Source organism: Bos javanicus, chromosome 12 (genome assembly GCF_032452875.1).
Source record: "Bos javanicus breed banteng chromosome 12, ARS-OSU_banteng_1.0, whole genome shotgun sequence".
NCBI lineage: Eukaryota > Metazoa > Chordata > Mammalia > Artiodactyla > Bovidae > Bos > Bos javanicus.
Window position 1 is genome coordinate 72,784,940 of NC_083879.1, and position 16,244 is coordinate 72,801,183.

Sequence of the window (16,244 nt, forward strand, 5' to 3'; positions counted from 1 at the left end):
CAGGACCCAAATGGCAGAAGACCTAACCTCCAGTAGACATAGAGCCTCATTACACATTGACTGTAATATATTAGCCTGCTAAATGACACACCCACCAGGACCACTACAGTTGACAGTGGCTATGACAACAACCTGAAGAGTTCATACAAGGACTAAAAAGGAGAGTTGCCTCAATTTCAGGTCCAAACCACACCCGGTTTTTGGGTAAGCCATGAATATTCCTTCCTCTCTTAACTTAATTCCCTTCCTTCTACCTTAACCCTCCTATATTCAGTGTCTAAGCCAAATTGGGCTAGAGGTTGATTTGCAAACTAAGTCTCCATCTCTCCATTCTTTGGTCACTGAGCAAAGCTTGTGTTCTACCAGTCTCACCATCAGTTTACTTATTGGTTGTTGGAATCAGAGTGAAAAAAGAACCTCCCCATCATGATAAGGGGTCTCAGCCTGGGCTAGGACCCTGAAACAAGTCCAGGCAACCAATTCCATGACAAGCACAGCAGTTACATACACAAGAAATGTAGACTCCAGAAACAAACTTCCTGGTTTGAAATCCCACTCTACCACTTACTAGCTGGGTGATGGTAGGCAACTTACTCAATCTTTCTGCTTCAGTGTCTTCAGGGAGAAGTAAGAGGTAATAGCTCCTTTCTCTCCAGCAGGAAAACTGGAAATGGATGTCAACCAATATCAAAGAGAAGTCCTCACTTTTCATTTCCATGCACGTATGTTTTGAAAGTCCACCAACAGAACGAGCTTGGAGAGTTCCTTGCCCTGCCTCAAGTTAAGGAGATGTTTGCCTGATTTGTTATTATTTACAGTAACCACATCTGTATTCCTTCTTCAAAATCCCTCTTTTCTTGTGCTGTGCTTAGTTAGTTGCTCAGTCATGTACGACTCTTTGTGATCCCATGAACTGTAGCCTGCCAGGCTCCTCTGTCCATGGGGACTCCAGGCAACGATACTGGAGTGGATTGCCATTTCCTCCTTCAAGGGATCTTCCGAACCCAGGGATTGAACTCAGGTCTCCTGCATTGCAGGTGGATTCTTTACCATCTGAGCTACCAAGGAAGCTCTCCTCTTTCCTTAGTGAAATGAAAGTAGCTCAGTTGTGTCTGACTCTGTGTGGCCCCATTGTAGTCCATGGAATTCTCCAGGCCAGAATACTGGAGTGGGTAGCCTTTCCCTTCTCCAAGGGATCTTCCCAGCTCAGGGATCGAACCCAAGTCTCCTCCATTGTTGGCAGGTTCTTTATCAGCTGAGCCATAAGGGAAGCCCAAGAACACTGGAGTGGGTAGCCTATCCATTTTCCAGCAGATCTTCCTGACCCAGGAATCAAACCAGGCTGTCCTGAATTACAGGTGGATTCTTTACCAACTGAGCTATGAGGGAAGCCCTTAAGGGCCATCAAATGGCCAAGAGATGTAGCTACACACACTGAATAAACCACCGTCAAAACAAGCATAGGAGCTCCCATGCCCCAGGGACCCCCTAGGCTGTCCCATAAAAGAAGGAAATATCAGAATTTATGGAAAAGATGAATAGGTTAGGGTCCAGAAACAAAAGACCTAATAATCACCCAGGTGTGATTAAAGTCCAAAGGTTCAGGCCTGCCTAGTTAGTAGTCCCAGTTATCAGATGAAAACTTTGGTTAAGAACTTCAGCTCTCTGCAGCGTTTTTTCATTGGTGCTTCCTCCCGGCTCAGAGACCTGTCAGTGGTTTCAGGACCACAAGACTCCTGGGCAGGACCACCTGCATCAAGACCATGCACTGCTTCTCTGAAGGCTAATATCTAGATAAGACCCCACTCCCCGAGGGTTTGGTCTTCAAAGGTAGAAGTGGAGATATTTGCAATAGGGAAAGGGGCTGTGGCCAAATACACACTCTGCTCCTGTCCGTGTGTTCCAGATGAAAGCAAAACATGTTCCAGAAATAGTGTCCCCATTCATTTCATAAAAACCAATAGTGTTTGGTACTCACATGAAATTGGTCACGACTAAGTACTAGGACATACAGTCAGTCACACAGGGAGAGAGGGAGGGAGAAAAAGAAAGACAGGGTCACAGAAGCGGGGAGAGAGGGAGTCCAAGGTAGCTGGAAGTCAGATGTTCACCTAAGGAACATGGGAAAAGGTGGGGACATTTTTGGAAGATGGCAAAGGTGCAGGGCAATAATTAGATAAAGAAAGTTGTTCATAAGCTGCTTGCTTAGCCGGGAAAGGTGCAGCTTTAGTTCAGAACTGATTGTGAATTCCTGAGCGGTTCTGAGGAAGACAGATAAGGTGGGGAGTAGGAGGCCCAGTCCCTTCTCCCACTGGGCTGTGACTCCCCCTTGGCAGCCTCCCTACCTCCTGCTCTTGCAGCATCAGCTCTCAGGCTCCTGAGACTGGCTGTGTGGAGAGCAGCAAGGCAGGTCCCCGGGTACCTCTCCCAGTCCTGTTGCCCCCTACCCTGGGCACCTGGGTGTACTCCCTCGCCTTGTCCCTTGGTTCCCAAAGGAGCTGTCAGTGTCAGGCATGCCGAATGTCACAGCTCAGATGGGGCACTCACCAGACAAACAGGCGCGAGCAGAAGTTAGCGTTCTGTAGCGGGTTGGGCTTCACCTCCGGGGACACAGGCAACATCTTGCCGGCCAAGGTGGACACGGACTCAGTTCGCCCTGCTTAGGAGGCAGTGGGGCTCCTGATGCTCCTGGAGGTGCTGGCAGGGATACTGGAGACTGGCCACCTCGCAGGTCCACTGGGTAGGAGCCTGAGAATACCTGCTTCTGAGAGTGGAGCTCGGGTTGCTCCAGGTCCCAACTCCCAGGACTGAGCAGCCTCCAGGGACCACCTCTGAGGCACCCACTCTGTGCAGCTGCTCCCACAGGCATAGAATGGAGGCAGCGCACCACGTGTGGGGCTGCAGGACCAAGAGACACCCGGGTAGATGTTTCCAGAAGCCCCACGCAGGTGGAAGGCAAAGCTACCAGCTCTTTGATAAAGGCAGCAGGCTGACTGTGGGGCACAACCAGCCCAGCTCCGTGGAGCGCACCTGGCTGCAAACTCTGCAGAAGTTCCTGCTCTGAGCCCAGGCACTCAACCAGAAGGTGGAGACGGGAGGCTCAGGCCCCACCCACCTCTGCTGCTCAGAGGCTCCCCATGGGCTGCAGAGGAAACCTGGAGAAAGCTGGCAGAAGGAGATAGCAACCCACCCTCTGGGCATGCTGCCCTCCTCAGGACCAAACAAGAGCGCTGTGGGAAGGTCTCCAACTGGAATGGAGCAGGACCTTGAGGGACTTTCCTGGGATAGACCCTATCCCCACCGCATGCCCTCTGCCTGTCTCTTGTTTGTAGAAAAGCTTCAGTCTCCCAGGCCTCCTCTGAGTTACAAAAGGCTGGCTCAAGAATTACTGATTGGAAAAATGTGAACATGTACTAACAAAAACTTTATCAATAGATTAGCCATACAGCAGTCACAGAATCTTTAGTTCCTCCCTGAAGCCTACAGATAACAGGGTCTAGTGCACATTCCTCAGTTGTTTTGCAGATGCTTAAAAGCCCACCAGGTGAGAAAAGTTAACTGTATGATGACCATGATAAACTGGAACCTAAGGATTTATGATAATAACCCCTGCTACATTACCCTGCTCCTCAACATCAACCTATCAGAAAATAGCAACATGAGCTAATCAGGTACCCTGGACTCTCTCCCTCAGCTTGCATTTAAAAATCTTCCCCCAAAATCCACTGGGTAATTCCAGCCTTCCAAGCATGAGCATCCTGCACTTCTTGCTTGACCCTTGCAATAAACGTTTCTCTGCTCAGAGCGCCAGCATTTCAGTTTGTTTCTTCTCACTGTACCTGGGGCACAAGACCTTGGATTGGTCAATACAATCAGCAGCCAAATATTTGACCTTGGCCAACAACAGGGTTTAGCACAGATTATGTTTGTAGAGCTGCAAGATTTAAAGAAACGCAAGAAAAGATTAGAAGACTTCAAATGATCTCGGTAGATGAATTCATGCTGTCACGGGAGATCTCTGCAATATGTGAGATGTCTTTTGACATCTCAGGTTACATTGTTGGGGGACTTCAGTGAGCTTTTTCCTGCCCTCCTACAAGGGGCATTTGGGACAGAGAGATTGCCTTATGATTTCTTTCATGAGTTCAGGGCCTGCCTAGTAGAATAACAGTGGCATATGTTACATAATATAGGTTATGTGCATTTCTAGCGAACTTACTTCACTTTTAACTCCCACAATGCCCTATTCAGTTCAATCGCTCAGTCATGTCTGACTCTTTGTGACTCCATGGACTGCAGCATACCAGGCTTTCCTGTTCATCACCAACTCCTGGAGCTTACTCAAACTCATGTCTATCGAGTCGGTGATGCCATCCAACCATCTCAATCTCTGTCATCCCCTTCTCCTCCTGCCTTCAATCTTTCCCAGCATCAGGGTCTTTTCAAATGAGTCAGCTCTTTGCATCAGGTGACCTAAGTATTGGAGCTTCAGCTTCAGCATCAGTCCTTGCAATGAATATTCAGGACTGATCTCCTTTAGAATGGACTGATTGGATCTCCTTGCAGTCCAAGGGACTCTCAAGAGTCTTCTCCAATACCACAGTTCGAAAACATTAATTATTCAGCACGTGGCTTTCTTTATAACCCAACACTTTCATTCATACTTGACTACTGGAAAAACCATAGTTTGACTAGATGAAACTTTGTCAGCAAAGTAATGTCTCTGCTTTTTAATATGCTATCTAGGTTGGTCATAATTTATTTTTCCCAAGGAGCAAGCACCTTTAATTTCATGGCTGCCATCACCATCTGCAGTGATTTTGGAGCCCAAGAAAAGAAAGTCTTTCACTGGTTTCCATTGATTCCGCATCTATTTGCCATGAAGTGATAGAGCTGGATGCCATGATCTTAGTTTTTTGAATATTGAGTTTTAAGCCAACTAAGAAGTTATTATGTCTGTTTTCCAGATGAGAAAAATGATACTCAAGGACAGCACTTTTCCAAGGTTTTCGAATCAGTAAATAACGAATCTTGATTTGGATTCAAGTCCAAGTCCAGCATGATCATCTCACTTGTGGATGGCCAGTGCATGAAAAGTGTCTAGAATATGATCTCTGAATGAATCAGTGATTGTAGGACTGAATGAACAAACTCTTGGGCTTCCACTCATGAGCATTATTTGTGTGGCCGTCTTACCATCTCAGCAGCTTCTCTTCCCCTTCACATTAAATGAAGAAAGATCAAAAAAAAAAAAATGAAGAAAGATCAAAGTTTGTGGTGCCTGTAACAAGATCATCTCATTATTCTTTGATAATTTCCCATGTACCTTGGCTAAAATCGTGTTATTAATAATGACTTTTAGCTTCAGTTATGCAAGATATATTCTGCAGAACTAGTGTACAACAATGTGGCTACAGTTGACAATACTGTACCATGTACTTTTCCTTTGTTGAGAGAGTAGATCTTGGGTGTTTTAAAAAATACAAAAAAATTTTAAAAAGTAAAATGGTTAAGGTGTGAAGTGACAGATATTGATTGGCTTGGTGTGATGAGTATTTCACAATATATATGCCAAGTCATCAAGTTGTACATTTAAATATATACAATTTTTGATTGTCAAGTATACCTCAATAAAGCTGGAGGAGAAATCAATTTTAAAGAAACTCCCTAATGTATTCTTACTGTATTCAATTTTTTATAACTCAAACATACAAGAATGTCAATACTAGTGTTGATGATTTTCTATTGATGGGCATGATGGTGGTTTCTTACACTCTTTTATTGATATTTCTTGGATGTTTGAAATTTTCTGTTGCAAAAAGGAAGACACAGTTAAAAATTGTAATTTTCAAATAGCTACCTTTCTGGTGTTAACTCCTTCTCAGATAAGGCAATCTACAACCTAAATAATCACTCCTGACCTAATTTACAGTTCTTTTTGCAATTCTCTATATTTTCCATCCTTAAAAATGTTCAGCTACTAGTGCTACTTCAAAGATGAAGAAATGTCTTGCTAAAATTGGAAGTCTAGTGAATTCACTTGTCAGACTGCCCCAGGCTGTTCTCACCAGTCCCCAAACTATCTCTGTACCATAATTAGCCATCTCCAAATTGCCAAATACACTCAGTCCTTTCAGTTTCTGCTATCTTTTTAAATTTTAACTAAGATCTTTTGAAACTTCTTAGCATTATTTTCTAAACATTAACTAATATGACATTGAGAAGAAATGTTGAGATCTAGTGTGGAATTGTACAGAGAAGCCTGGATCTGGAGCTGGGGGACCAGAGTTCTAGATGCTTCACTTATTACCTAACCTTTCTGATCTAACCCTTCTCAGGTCTAAAATTGGAAGTCCTCACTCATCCTACTTCATACAGAGTTACTGTGAGACTCAGAATTTGTGAAAGCATTTTGTAAAAAACTAAAACCTAAAGAACAACATACAAATAAAAGTTTTGTTGTGGTTGTTTTGATTTATTTTGAACAGATGTTTAATGAATGCCTTCAGGGGCAGGACCACTAAGGTCAGGCACAGGCACAGAGCTTATAAACATGGAGGAGATGTCATAAGACCTTTATCTGCGCTTGTTTACTGATCTGAAATGGCTCAATACTACAACTAAAGAAGCAATAACAAGTGATGGAGAGGATGCAGAGAAACCAGAATCCTCATAGACTGCTGGTGGGAATGTAAAATGGTCCACCTATAAAGTTGCCACATAACCCAGCAATTCTGCTCCTAGTTATCTATCCAGGATAAATGAAAACATATGTCCACATGAAAACTTTATTACAAATGATATAACACTATTATTCATAAAAAGCAAATGTACACCACTTTATGAATGGATAAATAAAACCTGGTATTACACGCATAGCATATTATTTGTCAAGATAGATATACTGATGTATGCCACGTGGATGAACATTGAGTTAATGAAGCCAGCTACTGACTTTAGTGAGGATGACAAAACAACATCTAAAAAGAAATTCAGTCTTGTTGGGCTTGATGATTTATTTCCAAACAAACCTCAGTGATACATGATGGAAATCTGTATTTGTGCAAGCTTTTAGGAACTAGGCCACAGAGAAAGAGGTGAGCGATGGGTGAGGAAGAGAAGCTTGATCTGTATTTAGAGCCACTTCTCATTACTTGCGTAATTACCACCTGGGCTCTGCCTCCTGTCAGATCAGCAGCAGCATTAGATTCTCACAGAAGCACGAACCCCACTGTAAACTGCACATGTGAGTTATCTAGGCTGAGTGCTCCTTATGAGAATCCGATGCCTGATGATCTGAGGTGGAGCTGAAGGGATGATGCCAGCACTGGGGAGCACCTGCAAACACAGATTATCACGAGCAGAGAGGTTGATGACACAGAGACTAAAATAAGTCAATTGCTTGCAGACTCATATCAAAACTCTATCAGTGAGTGGCAAGTGACAAGCTGCATCTGCCAGCAGGCTGTTCAGTAACACATGAGTTGATGTACTTCAATTGTACAGCTGCATTTCGGGAAAGACTTTAAATCAGAATCCGACACTAATTTTAATAAAGCCATGAAACTGTCCAAACTGTTTCACCAAATGGTGACCAAGTCCCTTGCTTCAAAAGACAAGGCTTTGGAGTTTTTCAAAAGGAAAAACATGAAAATGAAGAACAGAAGCAATTAGTGAAGGCCTTCACATCATCAAATACGTCTGCACTGAGAGCATTATTCTTAGTGGCAAACTTTATTGCTAAAGCTAAGAAGTCCTTTATTCTTACTGAAGAGTCAATCCTGCCTGGTGCTGAGGACAACTGTTGTGAACATTTTGGAGAAACTGCAGTTCAAAAGGTGGAACATTTCCCTCTTTCAGCAGTACCATAGCTAGATGAATTGATAAATGGCAGAAGATATTGAAACACAATTGGTAGAGAAGATGAATGAGTCACCATGGTATGCAATCTAGCTTAACATGTCTACCAGTGTTAACAACAAGGCAACAATGCTTGTTTCTGTGAGCTGTATTTTTCAGGAGGATGTGCATGATGATATGTTGTGCCCTTTTGTGCCACCCAATACCACAGCTGCAGAACTATTCAAGTCTTTTAAATTACATATCAGGACAACTGAACTGGTCATTTTGTGTTGGTCTATGCACACAATGGTTGCCATGACTGGATGGCATTCCTGGTTTCACTACTCAAGTCAAAGAGGTCACTTCTTAATGTGAGTCTATGGACAGTGTCAACCATACAGAAATGCTGGCTAGCCAAAAAATATCATCTGAACTTAACAATGTTTTGCACGATGTGATTCAGTGACCAACCACATTAAAGGGCATACCCTTAGCTCATGTCTGTTCATGTAGTTCTGTGAGGAGATATATGCAAAGCACACACATCTTCTCTTACACACACAGAAGTGAGATGACTTTCTAAAGGTAGATCCCTGTCCAGAGTTTTTGAGTTCTGAGAGCCACTCCAGAGATTTCTTTTAGGAAAATGGTCACCATTGGCAGTACATTTCAGTGACACAAATGGGGTTGCAAACCCTGTGTGATATAGTCAACCTGCTCAATGAACTCAATTTGTCACTTCAGGGGAGAGGACAATTGTTTAAGTTGGCAGATAAAGTGGCTGCATTCAATGCCAAACTTTGGATTTATGGGGGTGACAAATGAACACTGGGATTTTGACATGTTTCAAACATTAGCAGAGATTTTGAAAGATACTGAGCCAGGGTCTTCTTTCTCCCAATTGGTGCATGATCACCTACCTTAGCGTTCGATGCACAATACTGGATGCTTGGGGCTAGTGCACTGGGATGACCCAGAGGGATGGTATGGGGAGGGAGGAGGGAGGAGGGTTCAGGATGGGGAACACATGTATACCTGTGGCGGATTCATTTTGATATTTGGCAAAACTAATACAATCATGTAAAGTTTAAAAATAAAATAAAATTAGAAAAAAAAAAAAAAGAGTTTGAGCACTCCTTCCCAACCACAGAAGACCACTGAACTGGGAAGGCATGAATCCTTGACTCCTTTGTGAATAAGCCAGGTGAATCAACTTTGTCAGTGATAGAAGAGAATCAACTTCTTGAGACTGCAAATGATAATGACCTTAAAAGTATGTATGAGACAACTTCAAATCTCTATTCATTAAAGTCAAGGCATAATATCCTGAGATTTTCCCAAGGCATTGAAAAGCCTGCTTCCATTTCCAACAACCTATTTTTGTGAAGCAGGGTTTTCTGCTGTGACAGCAAGCAAACGAGAATAGAGAGTAGATTGGATATAAACAACACATTTCGGGGCCACTCGCCCATCAGCCCTGGATGAGACCATCTAGTTGTAGAAAAACAAGCTCAGGGCTCCCACTGATTGTGCAGTATGGTGAGTTGTATAATCACTTAAACATATATTACAGTGTAATAATAATAGAAATAAAGTGCACAATAAATGCCATATGCTTGAGTTATCATGAAACTATCCCACCATCCCTGGCCTATGGAAAAAAATGTCTTCCATGAAATTGGTCCCTGGTGACAAAAAGCTTGGATACCACTGGTCTACAGGATCTCTGTCAATTAGTCAAAGCTTTGTTAAATCTGCAGCAGGTATAAGAGAAGTACTGAAATGTTTCATTCAGCTGAGATGGTGCTGATCCTCAAGCATTTTCAATGAAGACATAAAGGACAAATGGCATTCACAATTTAAACATAATCCTTTTGGTATCCACAGTTCTGAATACAGTGATAATCTCTCTATCACGCCTCCTTCTAGTAATATATCCACCTCTGTAACCTCAGGCCTGCTCACCCTACTAAAATTTAGCCAATCAAAATATGCCATGCCCATGTCCAAAGGGCTTGGCCCAGAGATAACCTCATGGCTAACCAGACCAACTGGATTTATTCCTTGAGAATGATGAGCAGGGGGTGATTTTTTTTTTTTTCCCACTGAAACTAGAAAGGGAAACCCTCTCTTTCCTTTCTGATGAGGGAGTTTTAAGGGCATGACCCATAACTGCTGGTAACCATGTGCCCCCATTTACACTGAGAGTCTGAAAGAATAAAGCAGGTACTCAGGGAAAGTCATACAGTAACTATTTGTTAAACACTTACTATTCCAGGAGCTAGGGATACATAAGTGAACAGGATGAGTGGTATAAAGCAGAGTCTTTGTAACATCCTGAGGCTAACAGGATCCCTCCTTGGACAGTGTGACCTGCTGGAGCAGAAGCTGTCACTTTCCAGCTCCTGTCCTCTGACTCTTCTCCAGGATGAAGGAGCTCACTGCTTATCAGCCAATCTCCTACCAATGAAAGCACACAGGGCCATATGCAAAGCAAGCCAAAAACCTTGGATTCAGTCCTTAACCAGTGATGGATGGGGAGTGGGTAGACAAATGCCCCAGTGCCCTTGCCTGTCAGCTGGAAAAATTCTGTCTCCCAGGGTGACTCCATTGCAAAAGCAGTAACTTTCTTGCTAACACACTTCTTATTGGTTTCCTTCCCATTTTTGTCTCACTTCTCCACTCCTCACACGTATTTTCCTAGCATCACTTCTAAAATAAACCAATTTCATGCAAATCTTTGCCTTAAGGTCTGCTACTGGGGAACCCAAACTATGACACCTATGCGGAACATACTTCCAATTACTGAAAAACACATTCACTCCCTTGAACCTATGAAAATCCTTATTAATATTGTAAAACCTGGGCTGTCAAATACAGTAGCACTTTTCACATGATGATTCTGAGGACTTTAAATGCATCCGGAACAAACTAAGGTGTGATTTAACTGTACAATACACCACAGATTTCAAAGACAGCATAAAATTTTTTTGCCTCAATGATTCTTTACATTTATTACATGTTGATATAGTATTTTTGACACATTGGTATAAAAATGTCTAATATTACTTTCATTTGTCCCTTTTAACTTTTTCACATGGCTACTGCAAATTTAAAATTTACAGATGTGGTTCATTATATATTTCTATAGATAACACTGCTGTAGCCGGTGGACATGCTTTAACACCACAAATTTCTCTCCCATTCAAGAAAGCAAATCAATAAGGTTGTTGTTATTATACAAATCTTGAATATGATTGAATTCATGAAAAGAAGTCATACTCACATTTCAGAACTTTGTTGTTAGTAATGAGTTACCTGTGTCACTTCCCACTGGCCCTCAGTCATATTTGCATTATTACACTATCATATAGAGCCCTGATGTAAAAAATTAGGCAAGACTGATCAATGTGGGCCAATAGAGTCTATTTGGTCTTCCTTTAAGATGTTACAGCTTCCCTTGTGGCTTAGACAGTAAAGCATCTGCCTGCAATGCGGGAGACCTGAGTTCAATCCCTGGGTCAGGAAGTTCCCCTGGAGAAGAAAATGGCAACCCACTCCAGCATTCTTGCCTGGAAAATCCCATGGACGGAGGAGTCCAATAGGCTATAGTCCATGGGGTCACAAAGAGTCAGACACGACTGAGTGACTTCACTTCACTTCACTTAAGGTGTTATAATAATACTGGAAACATCAGTTATTTTGTTTTGAGCCTTTTGGAAAACTAGTCCATTACTGAGACAAGTTGTCCAGCAACTGCTAAGAGTTGATAAAGTTGTCCTCAGAAAATAATATACCTAAAAAGATGAAATCCCTGCTTTCATTAGGCTCACAATCTGAAAAAGAATAAGTAAAAAGAAAATTACAGCAAAATAATAAGGTAATAATATAAGGATACAAATATATTCATTCTCATCTATTAAATTAATAAAACTCTTTGAAAACCAGAATAGCCCATGCTAATTAAGGCAATGTGAATAGGCACTATAATATACTATTGGTAAACTATAAATTAGAATAGCTTTTACAGAACATAATTTGACAATATTTATTAAGAGTCTTAAAAATGTTCATCTTCTTTGACTCAATAGGAGCTTTACTTATAAAACGATGAAGGCAAAAAGTCATTTATAAAAAACTATTCATATACAAATATTTCTCAGAGCACTGGTTATTATTAAATTATAATAGAACTTAGAAACTTCTAAGTTCAGCAATAGCAACATGATTAAATAATTATGAACTATTTTTAAACAAGTGTTTTTGAACATCTACCGTACATCTACCTTTCAAAGCACTGGGAATCAACTGTCTACAAGAAATGTAGTGTTTATCTTCTCACGGTGTTTACAATGAATTAATCCCAGGGATGGGGGAGCCTGGTGGGCTGCTGTCTATGGGGTCGCACAGAGTTGGACACGACTGAAGCAACTTAGCAGCAGCAGCAGCAACAGCAGCAACAGTGGGAGATAGACAGTAAACAAGTTAATGAATGAACAAGATAATATCAGTTTTGATGAAGACTATGGACAGGAAGTGAGAGTGGCTGGAGATGACTGAAAAATCCTGATTTAAACTGGGTAGTCAATGAGCCTGCTCAGAGGAGAAACTTAAGCCAAAACATGAAAACCAGGGATTCAGTCTTGTGCAAACCTGAGAGCAAAAAAAATCCCAAAAATGTAAAAAATAGATAAATCCATGGTATTGGAAAAGATAACTTAGGTGAGTGTAGTGTAAAAAATGAAAAAGGAAAGGGAGACCTGCTCTTGCATCTGTCAGAGGGGACAAACTGCCACCCCAAGACTGGGGAGGCCCACAGGTGAACAGAGGAAATTGAGGCTTCTCAGGGTGAAACCACCATAGGAAACCTGCACTTGGGGAGGAAACAAGAGCCATAACCGACAAACTGCTGGAGGCTCAGAGTGAACAACTGGAGAGTAAAACCTCCAGGGGACCCAGTCAGTGGGGGAAACTCACAATCCTGTGAGATTTACCTCCAGGACTTCACCAGGATCCTACAGGAAATACCAGGGAAAATCCCCTCAGCCTTCCTGCTAGGAGGAGCCAATTTCAAATAGACCAGAGCACTCAGTCCTCTTAAGAAGGCCTGCCCTAAAGGAAAACTAGTACTAGAGTCTAACCCTCTAGGGTATTAACTGAACCCAACTGACATGAAGGAGGGAATACCCAGCTCCAGCTGGCTCAAGCCATTCTGTCCCACATAAGGGATGGGGTGGGAAGGAGAAAAATGAGAAATATTTGTGAGGTTCACGGTCCAGAGGAAGAGACTACTGAGGGACTGAGACCTAATCATGGGATCTGCCTGCACTCACACCTCTACTCCTCATTACTAAAGCCCCATTAAAGCAGTGCCTTTAATCCAGGATATCATGTCTGCATTTCAAGAAAAAGTTACAAAGGCATACCAAAAGGCCAAAAAAAAAGAAAAAAAAATTTTTTTTGAAGAGATAAAGCATGCATCAGAACTAGACATAGTGGAAATGTTGGAATTATCAGACCAGGAATTTAAAAGCAACTATGGCTTCACATGGACCAACCCCACGTCCAAGGAGAGGTGTCTGCACAGGCGCAGGAGGGCCTAAAGGAGCTATCCCATGTTGAAGGTCAGGAAGGGTGGCGGTGAGGAGATACCCCTCGTCCAAGGTAAAGAGCAGCGGCTGCACTTTGTTGGAGCAGCCGTGAAGAGATACCCCACACCCAAGGTAAGAGAAACCCAAGTAAAATGGTAGGTATTGCAAGAGGGCATGAGAGGGCAGACACACTGAAACCATACTCACAGAAAACTAGTCAATCTAATCACACTAGGACCACAGCCTTGTCTAACTCAATGAAACTAAGCAATGCCTGTGGGGCAACCCAAGACAGGTGGGTCATGGTGGAGAGATCTGACAGAATGTGGTCCACTGGAGAAGGGAATGGCAAACCACTTCAGTATTCTTGCCTTGAGAACCCCATGAACAGTATGAAAAGGCAAAATGATAGGATACTGAAAGAGGAACTCCCCAGGTCAGTAGGTGCCCAATATGCTACTGGAGATGAGTGGAGAAATAACTCCAGAAAGAATGAAGAGATGGAGCCAAAGCAAAAACAATACCCATGTATATGGGTATATCCATATATATCCATATATATCCATATCCATGGATATGACTGGTGATAGAAGCAAGGTCTGATGCTGTAAAGAGCAATATTGCATAGGAACCTGGAATGTCAGGTCCATGAATCAAGGCAAATTGCAAGTGGTCAAACAAGAGATGGCAAGAGTGAATGTCAACATTCTAGGAATCAGTGAACTCAAATGGACTGGAATGGGTGAATTTAACTCAGATGACCATTATATCTACTACTGTTGGCAGGAATCCCTCAGAAGAAATGGAGTAGCCATCATGGTCAACAAAAGAGTCCGAAATGCAGTACTTGGATGCAATCTCAAAAATGACAGAATGATCTCTGTTCGTTTCCAAGGCAAACCATTCAATATCACAGTAATCCAAGTCTATGCCCCAACAAGTAATGCTGAAGAACCTGAAGTTGGAATGGTTCTATGAAGACCTACAAGACCTTTTAGAACTAACACCTAAAAAAGATGTCCTTTTCATTATAGGGGACTGTAATGCAAAAGTAGTAAGTCAAGAAACACCTGGAGTAACAGGCAAATTTGGCCTTGGAATACGGAATGAAGCAGGGCAAAGACTAATAGAGTTTTGCCAAGAAAATGCACTGGTCATAGCAAACACCGTCTTCCAACAACACAAGAGAAGATTCTACACATGGACATCCCCAGATAGTCAACACCAAAATCAGATTGATTATATTCTATGCAGCCAAATATGGAGAAGCTCTATACAGTCAACAAAAACAAGACGGGGAGCTGACTGTGGCTCAGATCATGAACTCCTTATTGCCAAGTTCAGACTTAAATTGAAGAAAGTAAGGAAAACCACTAGACCATTCAGGTATGACCTAAATCAAATCCCTTATGATTATACAGTGGAAGTGAGAAATTGATTTAAGGGTCTAGATCTGATAGATAGAGTGCCTGATGAGGTATGGAATGAGGTTTGTGACATTGTACAGGAGACAGGGATCAAGACCATCCCCATGGAAAAGAAATGCAAAAGAGCAAAATGGCTGTCTGGGGAGGCCTTACAAATAGATATGAAAAGAAGAGAAGTGAAAAGCAAAGGAGAAAAGGAAAGATATAAGCATCTGAATGCAGAGTTCCAAAGAATAGCAAGAAGAGATAAGAAAGCCTTCCTCAGCAATCAATGCAAAGAAATAGAGGAAAACAACAGAATGGGAAAGACTAGAGATCTCTTCAAGAAAATTAGAGATACCAAGGGAACATTTCTTGCAAAGATGGGCTTGATAAAGGACAGAAATGGTATGGACCTAAAAGAAGCAGAAGATATTAAGAAGAGGTGGCAAGAATACACAGAAGAACTGTTCAAAAAAGATTTTCATGACCCAGATAAACATGACGGTGTGATCACTCACCTAGAGCCAGACATCCTGGAATGTGAAGTCAGGTGGGCCTTAGAAAGTATCACTATGAACAAAGCTAGTGGAGGTGATGGAATTCCAGTTGAGCTATTTCAAATCCTGAAAGATAATGCTGTGAAAGTGTAGCACTCAATATGCCAGCACATTTGGAAAACTCAGCAGTGGCCACAGGACTGGAAAAGGTCAGTTTTCATTCCAATCCCAAAGAAAGGCAATGCCCAAGAATGCTCAAACTACTGCACAATTGCACTCATCTCACACGCTAGTAAAGTAATGCTCAGAATTCTTCAAGCCAGGCTTCAGCAATATGTGAACCGTGAACTTCCAGATTTTCAAGCTGGTTTTAGAAAAGGCAGAGGAACCAGAGATCAAATTGCCAACATCCGCTGGATCATGGAAAAAGCAAGAGAGTTCCAGAAAAATATCTATTTCTGCTTTATTGACTATGCCAAAGCCTTTGACTGTGTGGATCACAATAAACTATGAAAAATTCTGAAAAAGATGGGAATATCAGACCACCTGACCTGGCTCTTGAGAAATCTGTATGCAGGTCAGGAAGCAATGGTTAGAACTGGACATGGAACAACAGACTGGTTCCAAATAGGAGAAGGAGTACATCAAGGCTGTATATTGTCATCCTGTTTATTTAACTTATATGCAGAGTACATCATGAGAAACGCTGGACTGGAAGAAACACAAGCTGGAATCAAGATTGCCGGGAGAAATATCAATAATCTCAGATATGCAGATGACACCACCCTTATGGCAGAAAGTGAAGAGGAACTGAAAAGCCTCTTGATGAAAGTGAAAGAGGAGAGTTAAAAAGTTGGCTTAAAGCTCAACATTCAGAAAACAAAGATCATGGCATCCGGTCCCAT

General features: G+C 42.1%; 1 protein-coding gene across 2 annotated transcripts in view; it reads right to left on the reverse strand.

Moving 5' to 3' along the window:
- The window catches only part of LOC133258049 (ATP-binding cassette sub-family C member 4-like), a 656,993-nt gene that overhangs the window by 165,266 nt on the left and 475,483 nt on the right, over window positions 1-16,244 (reverse strand). The window contains exon 1 of one of the 2 annotated variants that reach the window (XM_061434382.1): window positions 2,548-3,345. The exons of the other annotated variant lie outside the window; for it this stretch is intronic. Within the exon in view, the coding sequence (XP_061290366.1) occupies window positions 2,548-2,621 (74 nt within the window). The 5' untranslated portion in view covers window positions 2,622-3,345. Of the gene's footprint in view, window positions 1-2,547; window positions 3,346-16,244 lie in introns of those variants that run through there. 2 annotated transcript variants of the gene reach the window in all.